At 42.8% G+C, this 23371-nt stretch overlaps 1 protein-coding gene across 1 annotated transcript in view; it reads left to right on the forward strand.

The window, feature by feature from the left end:
- The window catches only part of LOC125448808 (uncharacterized), a 46953-nt gene that overhangs the window by 2744 nt on the left and 20838 nt on the right, over positions 1–23371 (forward strand). Inside the window, exons 2-5 of the mRNA XM_048524353.2 lie at positions 4741–4857; positions 8889–8951; positions 13422–13756; positions 18920–18998. Coding sequence (XP_048380310.1) covers positions 4794–4857; positions 8889–8951; positions 13422–13756; positions 18920–18998 — 541 coding nt within the window. The 5' untranslated portion in view covers positions 4741–4793. The remainder of the gene's footprint in view (positions 1–4740; positions 4858–8888; positions 8952–13421; positions 13757–18919; positions 18999–23371) is intronic.

The raw sequence follows: 23371 nt of genomic DNA on the forward strand, positions 1-23371 counted from the left end.
TTCACAACAATCCAAATCCTTCAATTTTCTCCCAGTTGCAGTGGTTTCTGCAGACGAGAGGGTGGGAGGTAATGTGCTACTGTGATTTCTCTGATTGAGTTATTGAAGGACTGCAGTTTGTTATAAATTCTCATAGAGGCATACAGCACAGAAACAGACCCTTCGGCCCAACCAGCCCATGCCAAACATAATCCCAAACTAAACTAGTCAACCTGCCTGCACTTGGTCCTCCAAATGCTTCCTGTTCATGTACTTATCTAAGTGTCTTTTAAATGTTGTAACTGTGCCCACATCCGCAACTTCCTCAGGGAGTTCATTCCACACACAAACCACCCTCTGCATAAACAAAAATGCCCTGTGTATCTTTTTTAAAGGTCCCTCCTCTCACCTTAAAAATATGCTCCCTGGTCCTGAAATCCCCCATCTTATGGATAAGACACCTGCCATTAACCCTATTTATACCCATCATGATTTTATAAACTTCCGTAAGGTCACCTATCGACCCTCAATGCTCCAGTGAAAAATATCCCAGCTGTCCAGCCTTTCTTTATAACTCAATGTTCTAGTTTCCTCTCTGGTGAAAAAATGCTTTGTCCCAAGGATTGAAGTTAAAAGCAGCACATTTTCTGTTTCTGCTGCAATTGATTCAGACCCACATGTCGGAACAGTGTGCTGAGAACAGGAACTCAGGTTAAGTTGGATTGTCATCCTGCTTTCCTAGTGGCTCTGAGTGGATGAGAGGCCCAGACCAGAGGTGCTTCATTTCATCTGCCAGACCCACTGACGATGGAAATGCCTTCAGCTGCGTTGACCATGAGCTTTGGAATTCTATCTTTATCCTTTAAGATTCTGATTAAAACCTATACCTTTGATCAAGATTCTGATCACTTCTTCACATACTTCCTTGCATCTACACTCCAGTGAAGTGTCATGGGTCAATTTGGTATGCTGAAGAAATTATATAAATGACAGCTGTTGCTGACAACCTAGTGTAAAAACTAGATGCACTAGTAAGCCATTTGGCCCTTAGAGTTTGTTCTGACATTTGGTATGATCATGGCCGATACTCTGTCTTAATGCCAAATTCCCAAATTTTTTCTCAGACCTTTTGGTGTCTTTAATATTTAATAATGTGTCATTCTCTTTATTGATTATATTAGTGACTTGGCGTTCACAGTCTTCGGTGGTAGAAATCTCCAGGGGTTCACTACCCTTTCAATGGAGTACCTTCCCTTATCCCAGTCCTGAATGGCGTATCCATTATCCTGAGACAGTGTCCTGTGGTTCTACAACTTGTGAACTGGAGGAACATTCTCCCTGGATCTGGTCAGTCAAACCTGTTAGAATTTTAAGTTTCAATCAAACCCCCTCTTGTCTTTCTAAACTCTAGTGAATATACTGGAACTAATCTGTCCTTATAAGACACTCCTGCTATGCCCAGTAGAAGCCTGCTGAATCTCCGCTGCACTCCTTCAAAGGTAAATATATCCTTTGGTAGGGAGACCAAAAAGATATACAATTCTCCAGGTGTGGTCTCACCAAGGCCATGCATAACTGCAGCAAGATGCCCCTACTTCTGAACTCAAACCCTTTTGCAATGAAGGCCACGTGCCTTCATAAAATTGCTTGCTGCACCTTGCATTTCTCCTTTCACTGACTGGTGTGCAAGGACCCCCAGATCCCTGTGTACGTCCACATTTCCCAATATATCATCATTGAAAGAATGCTGTTCTTTTCTGTTTTTCACACCGAGGGGTATAACGTTATAGAGCTGTACCTGTAGCAGGATGGGCATTAACAATTTGCCTTTGAGACTTCAGCCAAGAAATTTAATTAATCCTGATCCTTTTCTGACAGAATTGTTGCAAGTGTACAGATGTAAATTTTAAGTGAGCACAAAAGCTGACGTTTCGGGCCTAGACCCTTCATCAGAGAGGGGGATGGGGTGAGGGTTCTGGAATAAATAGGGAGAGAGGGGGAGGCGGACCGAAGGTGGAGAGAAAAGAAGATAGGTGGAGAGAGTATAGGTGGGGAGGTAGGGAGGGGATAGGTCAGTCCAGGGAAGACGGACATGTCAAGGAGGTGGGATGAGGTTAGCAGGTAGATGGGGGTGCGGCTTGGGGTGGGAGGAAGGGATGGGTGAGAGGAAGAACAGGTTAGGGAGGCAGAGACAGGTTGGACTGGTTTTGGGATGCAGTGGGTGGAGGGGAGGAGCTGGGCTGGTTGTGTGGTGCAGTGGGGGGAGGGGACGAACTGGGCTGGTTTAGGGATGCAGTTGGGGAAGGGGAGATTTTGAAACTGGTGAAGTCCACATTGATACCATTAGGCTGCAGGGTTCCCTGGCGGAATATGAGTTGCTGTTCCTGCAACCTACGGGTGGCACCATTGTGGCACTGCAGGAGGCCCATGATGGACATGTCATCTAAAGAATGGGAGGGGGAGTGGAAATGGTTTGCGACTGGGAGGTGCAGTTGTTTGTTGCGAACTGAGCGGAGGTGTTCTGCAAAGCGGTCTCCAAGCCTCCGCTTGGTTTCCCCAATGTAGAGGAAGCCACATCGGGTGCAGTGGATGCAGTATACCACATTGGCAGATGTGGAGGTGAACCTCTGCTTAATGTGGAATGTCATCTTGGTGCAGGGCATTAAGCAGAGGTTCACCTCCACACCTGCCAATGTGGTATACTGCTCTGCTTAATGCCCTGCACCAAGATGACATTCCACATTAAGCAGAGGTTCACCTCCACACCTGCCAATGTGGTATACTGCTCTGCTTAATGCCCTGCACCAAGATGACATTCCACATTAAGCAGAGGTTCACCTCCACATCTGCCAATGTGGTATACTGCATCCACTGCACCCGATGTGGCTCCCTCTACATTGGGGAAACCAAGCGGAGGCTTGGAGACCGCTTTGCAGACCACCTCCGCTCAGTTCGCAACAAACTACTGCACCTCCCAGTCGCAAACCATTTCCACTCCCCCTCCCATTCTTTAGATGACATGTCCATCATGGGCCTCCTGCAGTGCCACAATGGTGCCACCCAAAGGTTGCAGGAACAGCAACTCATATTCCGCCTGGGAACCCTGCAGCCATATGGTATCAATGTGGATTTCACCAGTTTCAAAATCTCCCCTTCCCTAACTGCATCCCTAAACCAGCCCAGTTCGTCCCCTCCCCCCACTGCACCACACAACCAGCCCAGCTCCTCCCCTCCACCCACTGCATCCCAAAACCAGTCCAACCTGTCTCTGCCTCCCTAACCTGTTCTTCCTCTCACTCATCCCTTCCTCCCACCCCAAGCCGCACCCCCATCTACCTACTAACCTCATCCCACCTCCTTGACATGTCCGTCTTCCCTGGACTGACCTATCCCCTCCCTACCTCCCCACCTATACTCTCTCCACCTATCTTCTTTTCTCTCCACCTTCGGTCCGCCTCCCCCTCTCTCCCTATTTATTCCAGAACCCTCACCCCATCCCCCTCTCTGATGAAGGGTCTAGGCCCGAAACGTCAGCTTTTGTGCTCCTGAGATGCTGCTTGGCCTGCTGTGTTCATCCAGCCTCACATTTTATTATCTTGGATTCTCCAGCATCTGCAGTTCCCATTATCTCTGTAAATTTTAAGTATTGTCTACAATAAGGCTCAACATGAATTAGTTTCACACGTCATCTGTGAATGTACTGTGCTGTAATGTTCTTTGTTCTATGTATGTTTATTTGTTTATAGGATGAGATCATGGTTATCAAACCCAGCATTTTTTGCCCTATCTTTAATTGCCCTTGAGAAGGTAGTAGTGAGCCACCCTCTCAAACCACTGCAGTCCATGTGGTGTAGGTGCACCCACAGTGCTGTTAGGGAGGTAGTTCCAGGATACTGGTACAGCGACACTGAAGGAACAGTGCGAAAGAAATATGGATGATAGCTGTTGCTGACAACCTAGTGTAAAAACTAGTAAGCCATTTGCCTCCCCCTCCTCCCACCATTCACCTTAGCACCAGACCTTGATCTCACCATGAGATTGCTGTCTACAACACCCTCTCCTCCCAAAAATAATTTGGCCTCTGACCACACCCTGTGCGATGTTGTCCTTTGTAGATACTGTAGACAGGAAGCAACCTTCCTCCTTGGTGAAGGAATCAATGATCAGGGTCATAGATTTAATGTCAGGCAGGTTTAGTGGGGAATGTGAGGAAATATTTTTTCACCCAGATGGTGGTGAAATTTTGGAACTCGCTGCCTGTATGAGTGGTAACGGCAGAAACCCTCATCACATTTCAGAACTGTTTAATGTACACTTATGGTGGCTATGGGCTAAGTGCTGGAAAATGAGATTAGTATAGTTATGTGGTTGTTTTTGACTGGTGCAGACTTGATGGGCTGATGAGCCTTTTTCTGTGCTATCAACATCTATGATTCCCTTGTCCCTAAAACTTGCCTCACCTGTTCTAATGTGACTCACTAAAATTTTGATAATACTCCCATGAAGCATTACTATCTTAAAGGCCTGACATAAGAACAAGTTTCTTTTATGAAATGCCTGAGTGAGAAAGGAAACTGAGAGACTGAACTACAAAATGGAGTTGGAAAGACAAAACAAGCAGTAAAGTGTGGACAAAAGGAAGAACAACATTGTCATTTTAAAATCAGGAACGTGGGAGTCATTGAAATAGTTTTGAATAGTGTATGAGAAAATAATGCTGAATGAAGGATGTTAATTTAGATTCTCGTTCTTTATCTGCAGGGACAAGTGTGCAGAAAAGGAGATAGTGTTTAACAGAAAGTTGAAAGCTTCACATGAACCAAGTCAAACTCCTCAGAGAGCTGACATTTAGAGAGAGGACCATGAAAGATTTTGAAGGTGTGGTTGTGCTAATTCATGTTGATTTTGTACATTAAAAACTTCAGACATTACACGGTCATGTAAACAAAGCTGGTTTTTAAAAATTCCAAGGTGGCTAGAGCATCGAGAAGAAATAGTAACTTAAAATTAAACAAAGCTATCAACAAAAAGCTGAAGCCCAGATCTGGTTTCCAACTCTCATCACCAGAGTTAGGGTGAGAATTCTTAAAAGTGCTAAACTTTGCATCTAATCTGTGGATTGTGTGCTAGTATGTATGGATTGCTTCAGAAAAATGAGAGGTGAACTTATTGAATCATAACAGGTTCAAGGAAGACTTGATGGAGTAGATGCAGAGAGGTTGACAAACACCTTCTGAGGCAGAATTCCATAGCCACAGAACCTGCTGAGATATAAGACCTCTGTTCTAACAGGGTGTCCCCTCATTTGAAAACAGTACCCAACCCCCGGCCGCACGCTTCTCTAGTTCTGGACTGAACCACAAGAGGAAATATTCTTTCATTCCCATCTTGTCAAGGCTATTCAGGACCTCACGTTCTTTAATCAAATCTCCCCTTGCTCTTCTCAATTCCAGTGGAAACTAGCCCAGCTATGCCCAACTTTCCTTCATGAGATAACCCACTCATTCCACGTATCAATCTAGTAAACCTCCTGACCCACCTCCGATGCAGCGTCAGGGCAGCTAGGCTGACACAACATTCACGATAAGTATGTCCATTGTAAAGCACTCCTTAAAAGTGAAGGGAATCCAAATCACCTCCACTCAATGTAACGGACTTGATTCTCCTCGCAGCAAAAAACACTCATCTTTCCAGCAATTTCCCTGCTCAGTTCTCTTTCAAAGGATCTCCACATTGTAGAAGCAGGCCATTTGTGCCATCAAGTCCACACCAACCCTCCGAAGAGCATCCCACCCAGACCAGACCCCCACCTTATCCCTGTAACCCTGCATTTCCCCTGGCTAATCCACCTGGCCAGCGCACCCCTGGACACTATGGGCAATATGGCATGGCCAATCCACCAAATCTGTACGTCTTTGGATTGTGGGTTGATACGTTCCTCCCTCTCTTTGAATTATCTTAGCTCTGCATCATATTTTCTGTCTTAGGGGGTTCACATGGGTCATTCTGTATCACTTTAGAGGCCATTAATATTCTTTAGTCTTTGAGAGGATGGGATGGGTGTTGCTGGCTGGGCCCCCATTTGTTGCCCACCCTTAATTGACACTGAGAAGGTGGGGATGAACCTCTATCTTTGTCTGCTGTAGTCTGTGTAGTGTAGGGATGCCCACAGTGCTGTTAAGGACTGAGTTCCAGCATTTTTCACTAGGTGACACTGAAGAAACAGCAGATGTAGCTCCAAGCCGGGATGGTGAGTGGATTGGTGGGGAGATTTGAAGTGGTGGTGTTTCCATGCTAATTCAAAGGCCCATACATAACTGCTGCAGAAAGAGGAGCCAAGCACCCTCTCTTTTTACCGGAGACAAGCTTAATAAGGGCTTCAGGAGTTTTACAAAGAGCACTGTAAGGTACACACACTCTGATTTTTGCTTTTTCTATCAGGAGTGAGAACTGCACCAGTCAGGAATTACTGTCACAGCAATAGAAGAATAAAAAGGGTGGAAGGAACAGACCTAATTTCTCCTGAAAGAGAATGACTGTGTCTGGAAAATCAATCTGCTCAGCTTTCAGTAGTAAACGTGAGATTGTCTGCACTGACTTAGTTAGCAAGAACATAAAACTCCCTGTTATTGCTGTAGTTGCAAGACTAAGGGAGTGAAATATTTAGCACCGGGGGATCATCTCTTCCTAAGATCGCCTACAATCATATTGTCTAAAGTCTAACACTAAGTATATATAATATTTAGATGGTTTGCTCATGTCCTTTATTCCGGCGGTTACTCTGACCACTAACGACGTCCTCTGGTGTAAGGGAGCATTAGACCTAGGAGTGGAGCCATTTGGCCCTTTGAGCCTGTTCCGTCATTAAAATTGATTGTGGCTGATCTGGTTGTCATCTCAACTTCATCTTGCTGTCTGTCCCCATAACTATTGATTGCCCAGTTTGTCAAAAAAATTGTCTAACTCAGTTTTGAATTAATTTGATGATTCAGGTTTCCCTGCTCCTTGTGGAAAAGAATTCCACATTCTGATGACACTCTGGGAAAAATGTTCTTCTCATCTCTGACTTAAAAGGGAGATGTATTCTTAAGAAAAAGAGAAATTGCTGGAAAAGCTCAGCAGGTCTGGCAGCATCTGTGGAGAGAAATCGGAATAAATGTTTCGGATCCAGTGACCCTTCCTCAGAACAGTTTCCACTTGTTTTTAGTCTGTGGCCCTGGCTCTAGTCTCCCTCCGTAAGAGGAAACATTCTCCTGGTGTTTACACTATCAGGTTCCCTCAAGCTCTTCCATGTTTCAGTAGTATAAGAATATTTCTCATTTTTCTAAACTCCAATGGGTATAGGCCTAATCTTTCTATGTTAGATAGGCCCTTCATACCAGGAATAATTTTTTTTCCCAGAAAGGTCGGACATTAGACAGTTTAGGAGAGTGGTCCAGGAAATGGCTGATGAAATTCAATGTGAGTAAATGTGAGGTTTTGCACTTTGGAAAAAAGAATACAGGCGTGGACTATTTTCTAAATGGTGCGAAAATTCGTAAAGCAGAAGTGCAAAGGGATCTGGGAATGTTGGTCCAGGATTCTCTATCGGTTAACTTGCAGGTAGAGTCCGTGATTAAGAAAGCGAATGTAATGTTGTCGTTTATCTCAAGAGGGTTGGAATATAAAAGCAGCGATGTGCTTCTGAGGCTTTAGAAAGCTCTAGTTAGGCCCTGTTTAGAATACTGTGTCCAATTTTGGGCCCCACACCTCAGGAAGGACATACTAGCCCTGGAGCTGGAATGGTAGGTTTGACGTATGATGAACGGCTAAGGATCCTGGGATTGTACTCATTAGAGTTAAGAACGTTGAGCGGAGATCTAATAAAAACTTAGAAGATAATGTATGGTTTAGAAGGGGTGGACGCTAGGAAGTTGTTTCTGTTAGGCGGGGAGACTAGGACCCGTGGGCACAGCCTTAAAATTAGAGGGGGTAAATTTAAAACTGAAATGAGACGACATTTCTTCAGCCAGAGAGTGGTGGGCTTGTGGAATTCATTGCTACGGAGTGCAGTGGAGGCTGGGACGTTGGATGCCTTCAAGGCAGAGATCGACAAATTCTTGATCTCAGAAGGAATCAAGGGCTACAGGGAGAGTGCAGGGAAGTGGTGTTGAAATGCCCATCAGCCATGATTTAAATGGCGGAGTGGACTTGATGTGCCAAATGGCCTTACTTGCAATCCTATCTCTAATGGTCTTATTACATTTTTTGTTTCATTCATGGGGAATAGGTGTCATTAGCTAGGTCAGCATTTATTGCCCATATCTCACTTACTCTTGAGAAGGTGCTGTTGAGCTGACCTCTGGAGTTGCTGCAGCCTATTTTGTGTGGTGACCTCCACAATGAACTTCAGGATGGAGTTCCAGGATTTTGACCCAGTGACACTGAAGGACTGGTGATATATTTCCTCATCAGGATGGTGAGTGGCTCAGAGGGGAACTTACAGCATATATCTGCTGCCGTCATCACTGTGGATGTTATTCGTAACCAGTTCAGGAGGTGCTGCCCAAGGAGCCATGGTGAATTCCTGCTGTGCACATGTGTAGATGATACACATTGTTGCTACTGAGCGTTGGTGGTAGAGGGTTGAATGTTTGTGGATATGATGTGTTCAGAAAGCTGTCACTATTCAGAAATCTCCAAAATATTTATTTTGACTGCTATTCGTGGAGAAAATCATTTGCAAACCAATAAAATGTGCATGTACTCGCATTACTCTATCTAATAATAATTGGCAGTAGGCTTGAAATTAAGTGTTTCCACGCTGCATGCTGCTTCTGTTGCTGCACCACAGTATTCAATAAGATAATGCACCTTCAAAATGAAAAATCTTTTAATTGATTTGTGTTTTGTGTACTTGACTTTTCTAGAGCTGAGGAAACTGTGCTGTGCTGATAATCCTGGTGCATTTGAGGTGTCTGCGACAAGCAATGGTAGGTTACAAGCAGCTAGGTCAGGGGTGGCATTCATTTCTATAACTGTTGGATAAAAGCAACTTTTCTCCAAATATTTTCACAAGAACTCTGCCTCAATGTACCTTTGGCATGTAACGGTTTTCAGATAACCTCAAGCAGACGGTGGTGAAGAAGGCATTTTGCACAGTTGCCTTCATTTGTCAGTGCATTGAGTATAGGAGTTGGGATGTGATGTTGTGGCTGTACAGAACATTGATGAGGCCGCTTTTAGAATACTGTGTTCAGTTCTGGTCTCCCTGCTATTGGAAAGATGTTGTTAAACTTGAAAGGCTTCAGAAAAGATTTACAAGGATGTTGCTTGAATTGGAGGGTTTGAATTATGGGGAGAGGCTGAATAGGCTAAGTTTTTTTTCACTGGAGTGTTGGAGGCTGAGGGGTGAACTTACAGAGGTTTATAAAATCATAAGGGGCATTGACAGTGTGAATAACCAAGGTCTTTTTCCCTGGATAGGGGAGTCCAAAACTAGAGGGCATAGGTTAAAGGACCTTTCAAATTTCAAATCCAATCTTGATGCTGATTTTTGTACACCTTCGTTGCAGCCATAACTTTGTATTCCTCGTTCTGTTCAATTACCCTATGATCTTTGTGTCATAGTATGATCTGCCAGTACTGCATACAAAACTAAACGTTTCGCTGTACTTAGATACATTTGATAATAATAAATTAAATCAAATCAAGGTGAGAGGGGTAAGATTTAAAAGGGACTAGACAGGCAACATTTTCACGCAGAGGGTTTATTCCTTCATTCGCAGGACAAGGGCATTACTGCCAAGCAGCATTTATTGCCCATCCCTAATTGCCCAGAGGGAGTTAAGAGTCAACCACATTCTGTGGGTCTGGAGTCACATGCAGGCCAGACCAGGTAAGGATGGCCAATTTCCTTCCTTAAAGGACTTAGTGAGCCAGATGGGTTTTTCCAACAATTGACAATGGATTAGATCCTTAATTCCAGATATTTTATTGAATTCAGATTCCACTATCTGCCGTGGTCGGATTCAAACCCGGGTCCCCAGAACATTATCTGGGTCTCTGGATTAGCCAGTGATAATACCACTAGGCCATCACCTCATCTGTTGTATGCAACGAGCTGCCCGACAAAGTGGTGGAGGTGGGTACGATTACAACATTTAAAAGGCATCTGGATAGGTACATCAATAAGAAGGGATATGGGCCAAATGCTGGCAGATGGGACTAGATCAGTTTAGGATTTCTGGTTGGCATGGACAAGTTGGACGGAAGAGTCTGTTTCCATGTTGAATGACCCTTTGACTTACACTGTGTGGAGATTTCCATGATTGCATTAAAATTATTTCACTGGCATTCACTGGATTGACAGTGACCTCTTAGCTAAAGCTTCATCTGAAATAAGGGACTGAGAAATTGCAGGTGAAAGTTTTGCACAGCACAATTTTAAGGATATCTGTGTGATTTTATATGCCTTGTTTTTGAATGTGGGATATGGGAGTACTGGGTAGCCCTGAACATCCAGTCTGTGGTTCTTCAGTCTGCTACAGGAAGAATGTTATTAAAGTGAAAAGGGGGCAGAAAAAATTTACAAGAATGTTGCCAGGAATGGAGGATTTGATTTATAGAGAGAGGCTGGTACTTTGAGTGTCAGAGGCTGAGGGTTGACTTTTATAGAAGTTTATAAAATCATTAGGGACATAGATAAGGTGAATAGCTTTTCCCCAGGATTGGGGTGTCCAAAAATCAGAGGGCTTAGGCTGAGAGGGGAAAGATTTAAAAGGGACCTCATGGGCAACATTTTCATACAGGGTTGTGCGTGTTTGGAATGAGCTGCCAGAGGAAGTGGTAGAGGTGGGCCCAGTTACAACATTTAAAAGACATTTGCACAAGTACATGAACAGGAGAGATTTTGAGAGAACTGGGCCACATGAGACAATGTCAATTTGGGAAACCTGGTCAGCATGGATGAGTTGGACCAAAGAGTCTGTTTCCATGCTATATGACTCTATGATGGAAAGTGTCGCTGATGGTAGGACTAAAGTTTTGTTATCTCCTTAAGGGTCACTGTTGTCTGCAGCTTCTGCTGTATGTGCTGAAGAAAAGTAGTGAGGAAAAGTTACGTCATTAGAAGCAGTATTTTCTGTTTTGATGCCTTAGTGGTTTAAAGTAGATCCTGTGTGTAGCAGACAAGAAGGCTCCTGCTCAGTGTAGCTGTTATCAGCCAGTGTGCTTTTTTCTTTCAAGGGATCCACGTGTTGCTGGCAAGGTGATCCCACTCCCTGATTGCCCTTTGATCTATGTGGCTTGCTCAGCCATTTTAGGATGGAGTTATGAATATCCATTCCTTATTCACCATCTTCACAAAGTGCTGGGTTGCGACTAACTGTCAGCTCTGAGTTATGAGTTCTATATGAGAACAATAAGAGTTCTTAGGAAGCGTCACCGGACCCGAAACATTAACTCTGTTTTCTCCTCCACAGATGCTGCCAGAGCTGCTGAACTTTTCCAGCAACTTTCTTTATGTTCCTGATTTACAGCATCTGCAGTTCTTTTGGTTTTTATCAGAATCCTAGTTGATTTTATTTCTTATTCTACCTGCCAGCACTGAGACTAACTAACACTAGCTCCTGGATTGCTATGCTGGCTGGCTATGGTCAGCTAACATGCCACATGCCATGAACCAAGCCTCTTGGCTTGTATCTTTAGTAAGAATCACATTAAGAGAGACACCAAGCTGTCTGACCCTTTGGATGCTGGCCCCATGTTCTTAAAAATCGCAGAATGGCTAAAGCACTGAAAGAGGCCATTCAACCTGACCCTGAAGCAACTAATCACACTCCCCCACCTTTCTCTTGTAACCCTGCATAATTTCCTTTGGAAAGTTATGACAATTTGCTTCTACTACTCCCAACGGTGCATTCCAAATCCTAACGGTTTGCTACATAAAATGATGTTTCATGCCACCAATGCTTCTTTTGTTATTCACCTTAAACCAAGAAACAAAAGAAACAGGAAATATTAATTTTGTAATCAATTGCAATATCACTTATGTTTTCTTTATTGCAGTTTTCAATAGGTTCTTGTTAAACTGGTCCTTAAAATTCCAATGGCTTATTGCGTTACTTAATATAAAAACTGCTGCTTTTATGTTGTACTTTGTACAATATTAGATGAAATTAGTTTATTAACAAGTCTGAACAGAAATGGGGATGGATGTTTGTCTTGTGTGGTAGTGCAAGATGGATGATATGGTGCTGGTCACTTGTTATACACAAAGCCTAACATTCTGAACTCCATGACATTGAATAATAGTCTCCTTTTACATTGTGCAAGCCACTCCTCCCATCTCAGTCCTTTCTCTTCAAGTCTTCTTCCCTTTTATAGAAACATTTTGTATATGGGGGCATCATTACACATGTTGTGGGACCGATTCCGAGCGCAGCCTTTGGTTGATCCGTGGGTGAATCTCTGAAAGCAGCAGGACAATAGAGTAATTAAGAAGGCATATGGGACACTTGCCTCTATCAGATGTGGCATAGGTTATAAAAACGGGGAGGTTACATTGGAACAGTGCAAAACTTTGGTTAAGCCATGGCTAGAGTACTGCGTGGAGTTCTGGTCATTGCACTATAGGAAGGATGTATTTGCACTGGAGGGGATGCAGAGGAGATTCACCAGGATGTTGCTGGGGATGGAACAATTTAGCTATGAAAAGAGGCTGGAATAGCTAAGGCTGTTTTCTTTACATCAGGGAAGTCTGAGGGGGGACCGGAATGAGACATATAAGATTATGAAGGGCATGGTCGAGGTGGATACAAAGCAGTTATAGAGTCATACAGCGCAGAAACAGATGCTTCGGCAAAACCAGTCCATGCCGACCATAATCCGAAACTAAACTGGTCCCACCACGTGGCCCACATCCCTCCAAACATTCCTTATTCATGTGCTGTGCTTAGATGTCTTTTAAATGTTGTAACTGTATACGCATCCACCACTTACTCTGTTCATTCCACGCACAAACCACGCTCTGTGTAAAAAAATTGCCCTCATGTCTTTTAAAATTCTTTCTCCTCTCACGTTTAGTTCCAAGGTCAATAATGAGGGGACCTAATTTTAAGATGAGCGATAGGAGGCTTAAAGGGGACTTGAAGAAAACATTTTTACCCAGAGGCATGTGGAAATTTGGAATCCGGTGCCTGGGAGGGTAATTGAGGTGGGAAACCTTGTAACCTTTAGGAAGGAGCACTTGAAATGTCATAGCATTCAAAGCTATGGGCCAAATGCTGGAGAGTGGGACTAGTGTAGATTTAGAGGAATTTTTTATTGGTTAAGTTTTGAAGGGCCTAGGGGCCTCTACTGAATGATTCTACTGTGTATTCCTGTTGTATGGTGTGCAGAACTATTAAAAAAAGCACAACAAAGTAAATTACCTTGTCACAAAAAAATCTTTAAATGTTCAGGTTTTGAGAAGAATACAAAGAGAGGCTTGAGCTTTGTTGCTCCTGGAGCAAAGGACAGTATCACAAAACTGAAGAAAAGAAAAGAGGTGCTGTGTGAGAACTCCTCTGCCGGAAGTGAGGGACAGAACGGGGATAGCACAGAAAGAACGTATCCAGAAATAGAAAAGAAGGGCCAGAAAAGCTTTACACTGAAGAAAAAGAAAGCTGTGTTAGAAAAGAGACAGGCCAAGGCAAATGTCGAAGAAGGCTGCATTACAAAACCGGAAAACGTCAGCAATGAAGACAAGGCTAAACGCAAACCCAAATGTGTTGGAGGCACGACTAAAACAAATAAGGTGCGGTTCTGAAATAAATCACTTGCATAACTGGTAGATTAAAGATACATTGAGATAAATATAGATGTTTCCATAAGACTGTCTGGATTATGTATGTCAGGGTTTTAACTTACTGTTTAAATATAATCATAATTTGTGGAATGGTTAGATAAAAGAAATACTGAAATCTCTGATGGTCAGAGTAAAAAAATAGGTACAGCACTAAATAGCTGGGTATGGGCAAAGAGAAAACCTTGCACTCACCTGTCCTTATGTTTGAATGTTTAAACCTAACCCCAACTCTGACTCTATCGCTGATATTCAGTTTGATGCTTCTTGACAGTCAGTCAATGAATCCCATTGAATTTCCCCATGTCTGCTCTCTCAGAATTGCTACAGTGCTGAAGGAGCCCATTCAGCCTGTTGTATGTGCCCTAGCTCTCCTAAAGAACATTTCACTTAATACTATTCTCCTGCCTTCTCCCCGCAACCCTGCACATTGTTTGTTTTTAAAAATAACATGCATTGATTGAACTCACCTCTACTACTCATCAAAACCCATACTACTGTCAACATGAAGAAGCTATTTCCCATATTGCTTTTGCCTCTTTTGGCGATGCTTTAGGTGTGTTCCTCTCTTAATGGTGACAGGAACCCACTTGGGCTAAATGTGAATCATAAAAATGACTTTATCACTAGTCATGCATAACTCCATCACAGGACACAGATGTAGTGGCCTATTCCAGGGTTGTGGAGACAGTAAGGGCTGCAGAAGCTGGAAGCTGGACTCAATAAATGTGGAGCTGGAACAGTCAGGACTGACGAAGGGTTTCAGCCTGAAGCGTTAACTTTCCTGCTCCTTGGATGCTGTCTGACCGGCTGTGCTTTTCCAGGGTTATAGTTGCCCATGATTCTGAAGAAGGGTTACTGGACTTGAAATGTTATCTCATGTTTTCTCTCCACAGGTGCTGCCAGACCTGCTGAGTTTTGCTGGCAGTTTTTGTTTTTGTTTGTTTATGGTTGGCAACTCTGGTTGGACCTATTCAAGGAGGATTCTTTCCAGAATGCCCTGCATCCAACTACTCTACATTCCTGCTGTTGCTTTCCATTCTCTCGAAAAAAAAATTTCTCACACCAATAGGAAAACAAAGTAGACTGATGTTCAACTGGATGGTTCTTGACTGTCAGTCAAACAGTCTTTTCCATCTTTTCTCTGGCATTTACTTTTTAACGCAACAATGATTTATCTATTAGCATTCCCTGCACAAATGCCTGGGAGATTAATAGTTCATTCTTGGTGGCTGCATGACATTTGGCGGGCGGGCGGGGGGGGGGGGGGGGGGGGGTGGCGGTGGTGGGATGGTGGTGTTGGCAAGACTAGTCTCATTAAATATTTTAAAGTGTAAGCAAAGTAATTAAGGAGGTTTGACATTAAAAAGAAAATTGATTACCATTGTCCTTAGGGAGGATATTCCTGAAAATATGCCCAGGGAAGTTTTCTGGGTGGAACGAAGAAATAAGAAAGGGCTGATCACCTTATTGGGATTGTTCTATAGACCCCTATAGTCAGCAGGAAATTGAGAAACAAATTTGAAAAGAAGTCTCCGTTCTCTGTGAGGTGGTTATGGTCGAGGATTTTAATTTTCCAACCATAGACAGAGTTTTAAGGGCTTTGATGGAGAGGAATTTGTTAAGTGTTCACAAAAAATTTTTCTGACTGAGTATGTGGATGTACCTACTGGAGAAAGTGCATTGGGAAATATGGCAAGGCAGGTGACTGAGGTGTCAGTGGGGGAGCACTTTGGGGCCAGTAACCATAATTCTATTAGTTTTAAAATAGTGATGGAAAAGGATAGGCAGAATCTAAAAATTCAATTTCTAAACTGGAAGAAGGCCAATTTTGACGGTATTAGGCAAGAATTTCCAAAAGTTGATTGGGAGCAGATGTTTGCGGGTAAAGGGAGGGCCGGAAAATGGGAAGCCTTCAAAATGAGATAATGAGAATCTAGAGATGGTATGTTCCTGTTTGGGTGAAGGGCAAGGCTGGTAGGTGTAGGGAATGCTGGATGACTAGTGAATTTCGGGTTCTGGTCAAGAACAAGAAGGAAGCATATTGTCAGGTATGGCAGAGATTGAGTAAATCCTGAGAAGAGCATAAAGACAGTAGGAGTATACTTAAATTAGGAGGGCAAAACGGGGACATAAAACAGGCAAATAGTGATAAGGAGAACCCAAAGGGATTCTACAAATACATTAAGGTTAACTGGGGAGAGGATAGGGCCCCTTAAAGATCAGCAAGACATGAGGAACCGCAGGAGATGGGCGAGATACTAAACAAATATTTTGCATCATTGTTTACTGTGGAGAAGGATATGGAAGACATAGAACCTGTGGAAATAAATAGTGACATCTTGAAAAATGTCTGTATTACAAAGGTGCTAGACGTCTTAAAGTGCATAAGGGTGGATAATTCTCTGGGTCCTGATCAGGTTACCCTAGAACCCTGTGGGAAGTGAGCAAAGAGATTGCTGGACTCCTTGCTAAGATGTTTATATCATTGATAACCACGGATGAGGTGCTGGAAGACTGCAGGTTGTTAATGTGGTATCACTATTTAAGAAAGGTGGTAACGAAAAGCCAGGGAATTGTAGACTGGTGAGTGTGATGTCAGTGGTGGGCAAGTTGTGGGAGGGAGTCCTTAGGGACAGAATTTACATGTATTTGGAAAGGCAAACACAGATTAGGGATAGTCAACATGGCTTTGTGCATGGGAAGTAGTGTCTCACTAACTTGATTGAACTTTCTGAAGAAGTAGCAAAGAGGATTGGTGAGGGTAGAGCGGTGGATGTGGTCTATGTGGACTTCAATTAGGCATTCAACCAGGTTCCGCATGGTAGATTGGTTAGCAAGGTTAAACCAAGTGGAATAGAGAGAGAACTAGCTATTTGGATACAGAACTGGCTCAAATGTAGAAAATAGAGGGTAGTGGTGGAGGGTTGCTTTTCAGACTGGAGGCCTGTGACCAGCGGTGTGCTGCAGGGATCTGTGCTGCATTCATTGCTTTTTAGTTATTTATATAAATGATTTGGATGAGAATGTAGGAGGTACAGTTAGTTTGCACATGACACTAAAATCAGAGGTGTGGAGGACAGCGAAGAAGGTTACCTCAGAGTACAACAGGATCTTGATCAGATGGGCCAATGGGCTGAGGAGTGGCAGATGGAGTTTAATTTAGATAAATGAGAGGTGCTGCATTTTGGAAAGGCAGATCAGGGCAGGATTTATACGCTTAATGTTAAGGTCCTGGGGAGTATTGCTGGACAAAGAGACCGAAGAGTGCAGGTTCATAGTTCCTTGAAAGTGGAATTGCAGGTAGGTAACAAGTGAAAAAGGTGTTTGGTTTGGTTATAAATCACTCAGATGGCAAGAACTGCAGATGCTGGAGTCAGAGACAATACAATATGGAGCTGGAGGAACACAGCAGGCTAAGCAGCATCAGAGGATCAGGAACGTTAATGTTTCGGGTTGGGACCCTTCAATAAATGGTATGGTTGCCTTTATTGGTCTGTGCATTGAGCATAGGAGTTGGGATATCATGTTGCGGCTGCACAGGATATTGATTAGGCCACTTTTGGAATACTGCATTCAGTTCCAGTCTCACTGCTTTAGGAAGGATGTTGTGAAACTATAAAGGGTTCAGAAAAGATTTACAAGGATGTTGACAGGGTTGGAGTCTTTGAGCTATACGGAGAGGCTGATTAGACTGGGGTTATATTCCCTGGAGTGTCAGAGGCTGAGGGATTATCTCACTGAGGTTTATAAAATCATGAGAGGCGTGGATAGGGTAAATAGGCAAAGTCTTTTCCCCTGGATGGGGAAGCCCAAAATTAAAAGGCGTGGATTTAAGGTGAGAGGAGAAAGATATTAAAAGGGACCTAAGGGGCAGCAGTTTCATGCAGCGGATATTGCATGTATGGAATGAACTGCCAAAGGAAATGGTGGAGGATGGCACAATTACAACCTTTGAAAGGCATTTGGATGAGTGTAGCAATATGAAAGCTTTAAAGGGATACGTGCCAAATACTGGCAAATGGGTCTAAATTAATTTAGGATATCTGGTCCTCATGGTCGAGTTGGACTGAAGGGTCTGTTTCAGCCCTGAATATCTCAATGACTGGAAAAGGTATAGAAAAGAAAGGGTGAATTTGATGTGAGAATGTGGGAGATCATTGTTAAAGGAAAGAAAGTAGATAATGTAGGTGATTTGTATGAGAGTAGAGGCAACCTTCCTATGAACTCAGGCCTATACAACCTCACATTAGAAAATAAGCACTTTGAGATTGTGCAGTGCAATAAAATGTGCACAGACACTTTTATTGAATACCTTTAAATTTTATTTTAACATGTTTTGTGTAAAGGAGTTGGGATGACATGTTGAGGTTGTACAGGACATTGATGAGGCCTCTGCTGGAATACTGTGTTAAGTTCTGGTTACCCTGCTATAGGAAGGATAGTATTAAGTCGGAAAAGGTTCAGAAATGATTTACCAGGATGTTGCCGGGAATGGAGGGTTTGAGTTATAGGGATAGGCTGGTTCTTTTTTCACTGGAGCATAGAAGATGTGGGGTGACCTTATAGAGGTTTATAAAATCATGAAGGGTATAGATAACGTGAATAACAGGTATCTTTTCCCTGGAGTGGGGGATTTCAAGACTAGGGGGCATATTTTTAAGGTGAGATGAGAAAGATTTTAAAAAAAGATGAGGGGCATTTTTTTTGCACAGAGTAGTTTGTGTGTGGAATGAACTTCCAGAAGAAGTGGTGGATGTGGGTCCAGTTACATCGTTTAAAAAATATTTGGATAAATACATGAATAGAAAATGTTTGGAGGGATATTGGCCAAGCGCAGGCAAGTGACTGTTTTGGATTATGGTTGGCATGGATTGGTTGGACCAAAGGGTCTGTTTCTGTGCTGTTTGACTGTATAACATGCTGTTTGAATATGTAGTTCATATTTCTGTGAAGACATGCAGACATAATAGTTTATTATGTGTACATTAAATTCATACTGCATAAAATTATTTTACATATTTTCCATAGCCGCTTGATAATAATTACCTGTAGGCGTGTATAGTTTTACCTTGTGATTTTTAAAAAAGTGTTGTTTTTAATTAATCTTTCCAGGCGATCTCAACGCTCAGTGACATGCAGTATGAAAAGATCTTCCAGTCTGTCATAGACAAGTCTCTAGAGGAATGCATAGGTATGGCTTCTAGGTATATGATTTAGTATTTTATTGGATCATGCACCACACTATATTGTAATTGCTGCAAGACCTCGCAGCTGCATAGTTGTCAGTAGCCAAATTCTGGGCAGCTACTCAAATGAATAAAAGCCTTGCTTGTCATTGATGCAGGTTGCCCTATTAATTTGACCTGTTCTCTGGTCTCGTTTTGTTGAGTCTGTGCTCTGTGTCACCTCCTGCCTGCCCCAGGCAAATATATTTTCCCTCTCTGCTGAGGAAACTTGATGGTTGCTTTCTGATTCTGTGTCTGCCTTTCAAAATAAAAATTTTTCAAAAGATTCTCCTTTCCCACGTATGCTGCGTTCTGATTTCAAAGGAACAGCAGCTCTCTAGCCTTGCTCATAAAAGCATTTTCTAATCAACCTGCTCAGAAATGTTATTACACACCTTTGGAACAGGTGGGACCTCATCTTAGATCCCTGGCTCAATGGTAGCAATACTACCACAGTACCACAAGAGCCCACAGCACTCTTACCTCTTCATTGATTGGCAGAGGATTATCTGCATTGTAATTTAAAGCAGCTAAAGAATTTGATCAGATTGACACGGAGAAAAATGAATTGCTTTGGTCAGGGAAGTCCAAAATAAGAGGCAAAACATGAACTTAAATTCCTTATGTATGCCCAGAAAATTAAAGTTGAGCAAATTATTCAACTGCAAGAGGTAGTTTGCCAAAGTACAAAAATAGACCTGATGGTTATGTCATTAGTTGGCAGTCAGGACTGGGTTCTTACTTGTGTGATAACAGCTATCAGAGCGATGTTTGAACCCATGTCCCTAGTTGCTAGTCCAGTGAGAGCACCACTCCACAACCATTTCCCCAATTTAAGTAATGGAGTAAAAGCTAACCTACTGTTCAAGTTTAGGTCTAAATATGAACTGTCACAGCCCAAGGGGACGGCCATTTCGGACTGAGACGAGGAGAAATTTCTTCACTCAGAGCCTTGGGTGCAAGGTCATAGGCCATTGAAAGCAGAGTCGCAGGTGGGCAGGGTAGTGAAGAAGGTGTTTAGTATACTTGCCTTTATTATTCAGTGCATTGAGTATAGGAGTTGGGAGATCATGCTGCAGCTGTACAAGACATGATTGAGGCCACTTTTGGAATACTGTGTTCAGTTCTGATCTTCCTGCTATAGGAAAGATGTTATTGAACTTTACAAGGTGCAGAAAATATTTACAAGTATGTTGCCAGGTTTGGAGGGTTTCAGCTATAGGTAGAGGCTGGATAGTAGGGGGCTATTTTCCCTGGGGCATTGGTGGATGAGGGGGTGACTTTATAGAAAGTCATGAGGGGCATGGAAGGGATGAATTGCCCAGGTCTTTTCCCCAGGGTAGGGGAGTCCAAACGAGGGGGCAATAGATTAAGATGGGAGAGGAAAGATTTAAAAGGGGCAACCTTTCCACACAGCAGGTGGCACACATATGGAATGAACTGCCAGAGGAAGTTGTGGTACAATTACAACATTTAAAATGCACCTGGATGTGAATATGAATAGGAAGGGTTCAGAGGGATATCGGCCAAACACTGGCAAATGGGACCAGATTAATTTAGGATATCCAGTTGGCATAGATGAGTTAGACTGAAGGGTCTGCTTCTGTGTTGTACATCTCTTTCACTCTATGGTGAGCTTGTGGAATTCTCTGCTGCAGAAAGTGGTTGGGGCCAAAACATCAAATGTTTTCAAGAAGGAGTTAAATTTAGTCCTTGGGTCTAAAGCGATCAAGGGAAAGGGGAGGAATCAGGAACAGGGGACTGAATTGGATGATCAGCCATAATTATATTAAATGGCGGAGCAGACTGGAAGGGCTGAATGACCTACTCCTGTTCTTAATCTCTGTATTTATAAACTCCTCTCCAGCTGCAGTTGTATCACTGCTTGTCTCAGAGGGAAATATGCCTCTCATTCCCAAAGTTACTATCCCATTTATCTTTGATGACCAGAATAGCCTCTGGTTACCCTCCTCCTTTGAGAGATTACATTTCTGTTTTATCGGAGGAAAAATGGAGAATGTCTGTGTGTCTTGAAAGTTAGCAATGTGCTGACGAAACTGCATTCTCAGAAATCATACTGGTCAAAGATGCATAATCCAGCAGATTTCTTAGCATGGTAGTTATGGATGAAAAGCAGGAAAGCTCTGTTTTCTGTTTAAAAGAGAACGTAAGCTCCAAATTCACAGGGCAAAGTCTGTTTTGTATCGAACCTACACAGTGTTTGGGAGAACTGGACTCACTGAGCCAAGGGACTATTTCTCATAACACCCACTTGCATTGTTTTCTTGGTTACTGTGAACATAGAATAGATGTTGTAAAGAGCCTCAGTGCTTAGTACAATATTTTCCATTCTATACAGGGTTTTCCACCTTAACACAGGCACAGTGCTCCAAGGCTATATTGTGCACCCGAACATTGTAAAAAATTAAGAGCATTATATTCTGGCAAAGCACAGCAGGCCTTTGGGACTTTCAATAGAAAAAAAAACATGTAATATTTCAAAGTAAACAAGGGGTACCAGCAGCACATTGATATCTTAGAAAGGAATATTGGAAACCAGGTGAGTTCTGGAGTGATAATAAAATGTGAGGCTGGATGAACACAGCAGGCCAAGCAGCATCTCAGGAGCACAAAAGCTGACGTTTCGGGCCTAGACCCTTCATCAGAGAGCTCTGATGAAGGGTCTAGGCCCGAAACGTCAGCTTTTGTGCTCCTGAGATGCTGCTTGGCCTGCTGTGTTCATCCAGCCTCACATTTTATTATCTTGGAATTCTCCAGCATCTGCAGTTCCCATTATCTCTGAGTTCTGGAGTGAGATGAGAAAGATAAAAGAAGCATTTCAGATTAATTATTTGAGTTAAAAAAGATTAAGGATCTGCTTCCAATTGGCTACATGCTGGGAGGATATTGTCAAAGCATTAAAAAAAATTCAAATCTCAGGGCTGTGTTGACTGCCAGTGTTTGTCTGAGAACTGGAGGATGGCCAATGTAACACTGATTCGTTTTTAAAGGGAGATAGATCAAGCTAGACTGTGTAATTTAGGTTCCCTGTAGCTAGTTTAACATCAAAATATCAATAGTTTAACATCTAGGCTCAGTTGGTAGCACTCTTACTTAGAGTTGTACAGCATGGAAACAGACCCTTCAGCCCAACTCATGCCTGCTGACCAGGTTTCCTAAACTGAACTAATCCCATTTGCCTGTGTTTGAGCCATATCCCTCTAAGCCTTTCCTATCCATGTACCTGTCCAAATGTCTTTTAAATGTTGAAATTGAACCCACTTCTACTACTTCCTCTGGCAGCTGGTTCCATAGACGCACCATCCTCGGTGTGAAAAAGTTGCCCTTCAGGTTCCTGTTAAATCTTTCCCATTTCACCTTATACGTGTGCCCTCTCGGTTTGGACTCGCCTACCCTGGGCTGTTCATCTTTTGAGACAGAGAAGGATGTATGGTTTGACTTTATGCTCCAGAATTCATTACTTTGCTGCTCTTTCACTACACTTATAGTGTTTTTAAAATATCAACCTGTTCAGACCTGTGCAGGTGGGATTCAATCCCATGTCTCCTGGCTCAGAAGTATGGACACTACCACTGCACCACAAGAACCCTAAAAGAAATGAATGTCCCAGGTGGATTTTTACGGCTTTTAACAACGGTTTCATGGTTACATTAGATTAGTAACTCCAGATTTTGTTTTATTGGAGTCAGAGCCACCATCTGCCAGGGGCGTGAATTGTGTGCTGGTTCCCAGGACATCACCTTAGTTTCTGGATTGTTAATGACAGCACCCACATGCCTTCACCAGTCTTTTCACTCCAGAGACTTGAGACAAAAATACAGTTCAGGAAAACCCTGAAGATGTTGGCACTTAATGAGAAGTTACTCTGGTGCCCTGTCTATCCTGTCAGATGGATCTGAGTGCCCACTGACACTATGAGAAGAGCAAGATTACTGGTCAATATTTATCCCTCAACTCTGAAAGAAAATCCAGATCATCTGATTGTTTACTGCTATTTGTAGAATCTTGCTATGCATCAACAGGTACATTGCTACCCTGATTATAATTTAGAAATACTTAATTGACTCTGAATTGTTGAAGGATATTATTCAGCTGGAGAGGATCCAGAAGACAGTTATCAGGATCTGGCCGGGTGTGGAAGATTTTAGTTATAAAGAAAGGCTGGATAGGAGATGCTGTTCACTTCTTTCACTGGAGTTTCAGAGGTTGAGAGGCAATCTTATTGAAGTTTATAAAATAATAGGAGGTATACATAGAGTTAATTCCCTATGTTGGGGGATTTAAGACTAGGGGGCACATTTTTAAGGTAAATGGAGAG

Source organism: Stegostoma tigrinum, chromosome 45, assembly GCF_030684315.1.
Source record: "Stegostoma tigrinum isolate sSteTig4 chromosome 45, sSteTig4.hap1, whole genome shotgun sequence".
Classification (NCBI taxonomy): Eukaryota; Metazoa; Chordata; class Chondrichthyes; order Orectolobiformes; family Stegostomatidae; genus Stegostoma; species Stegostoma tigrinum.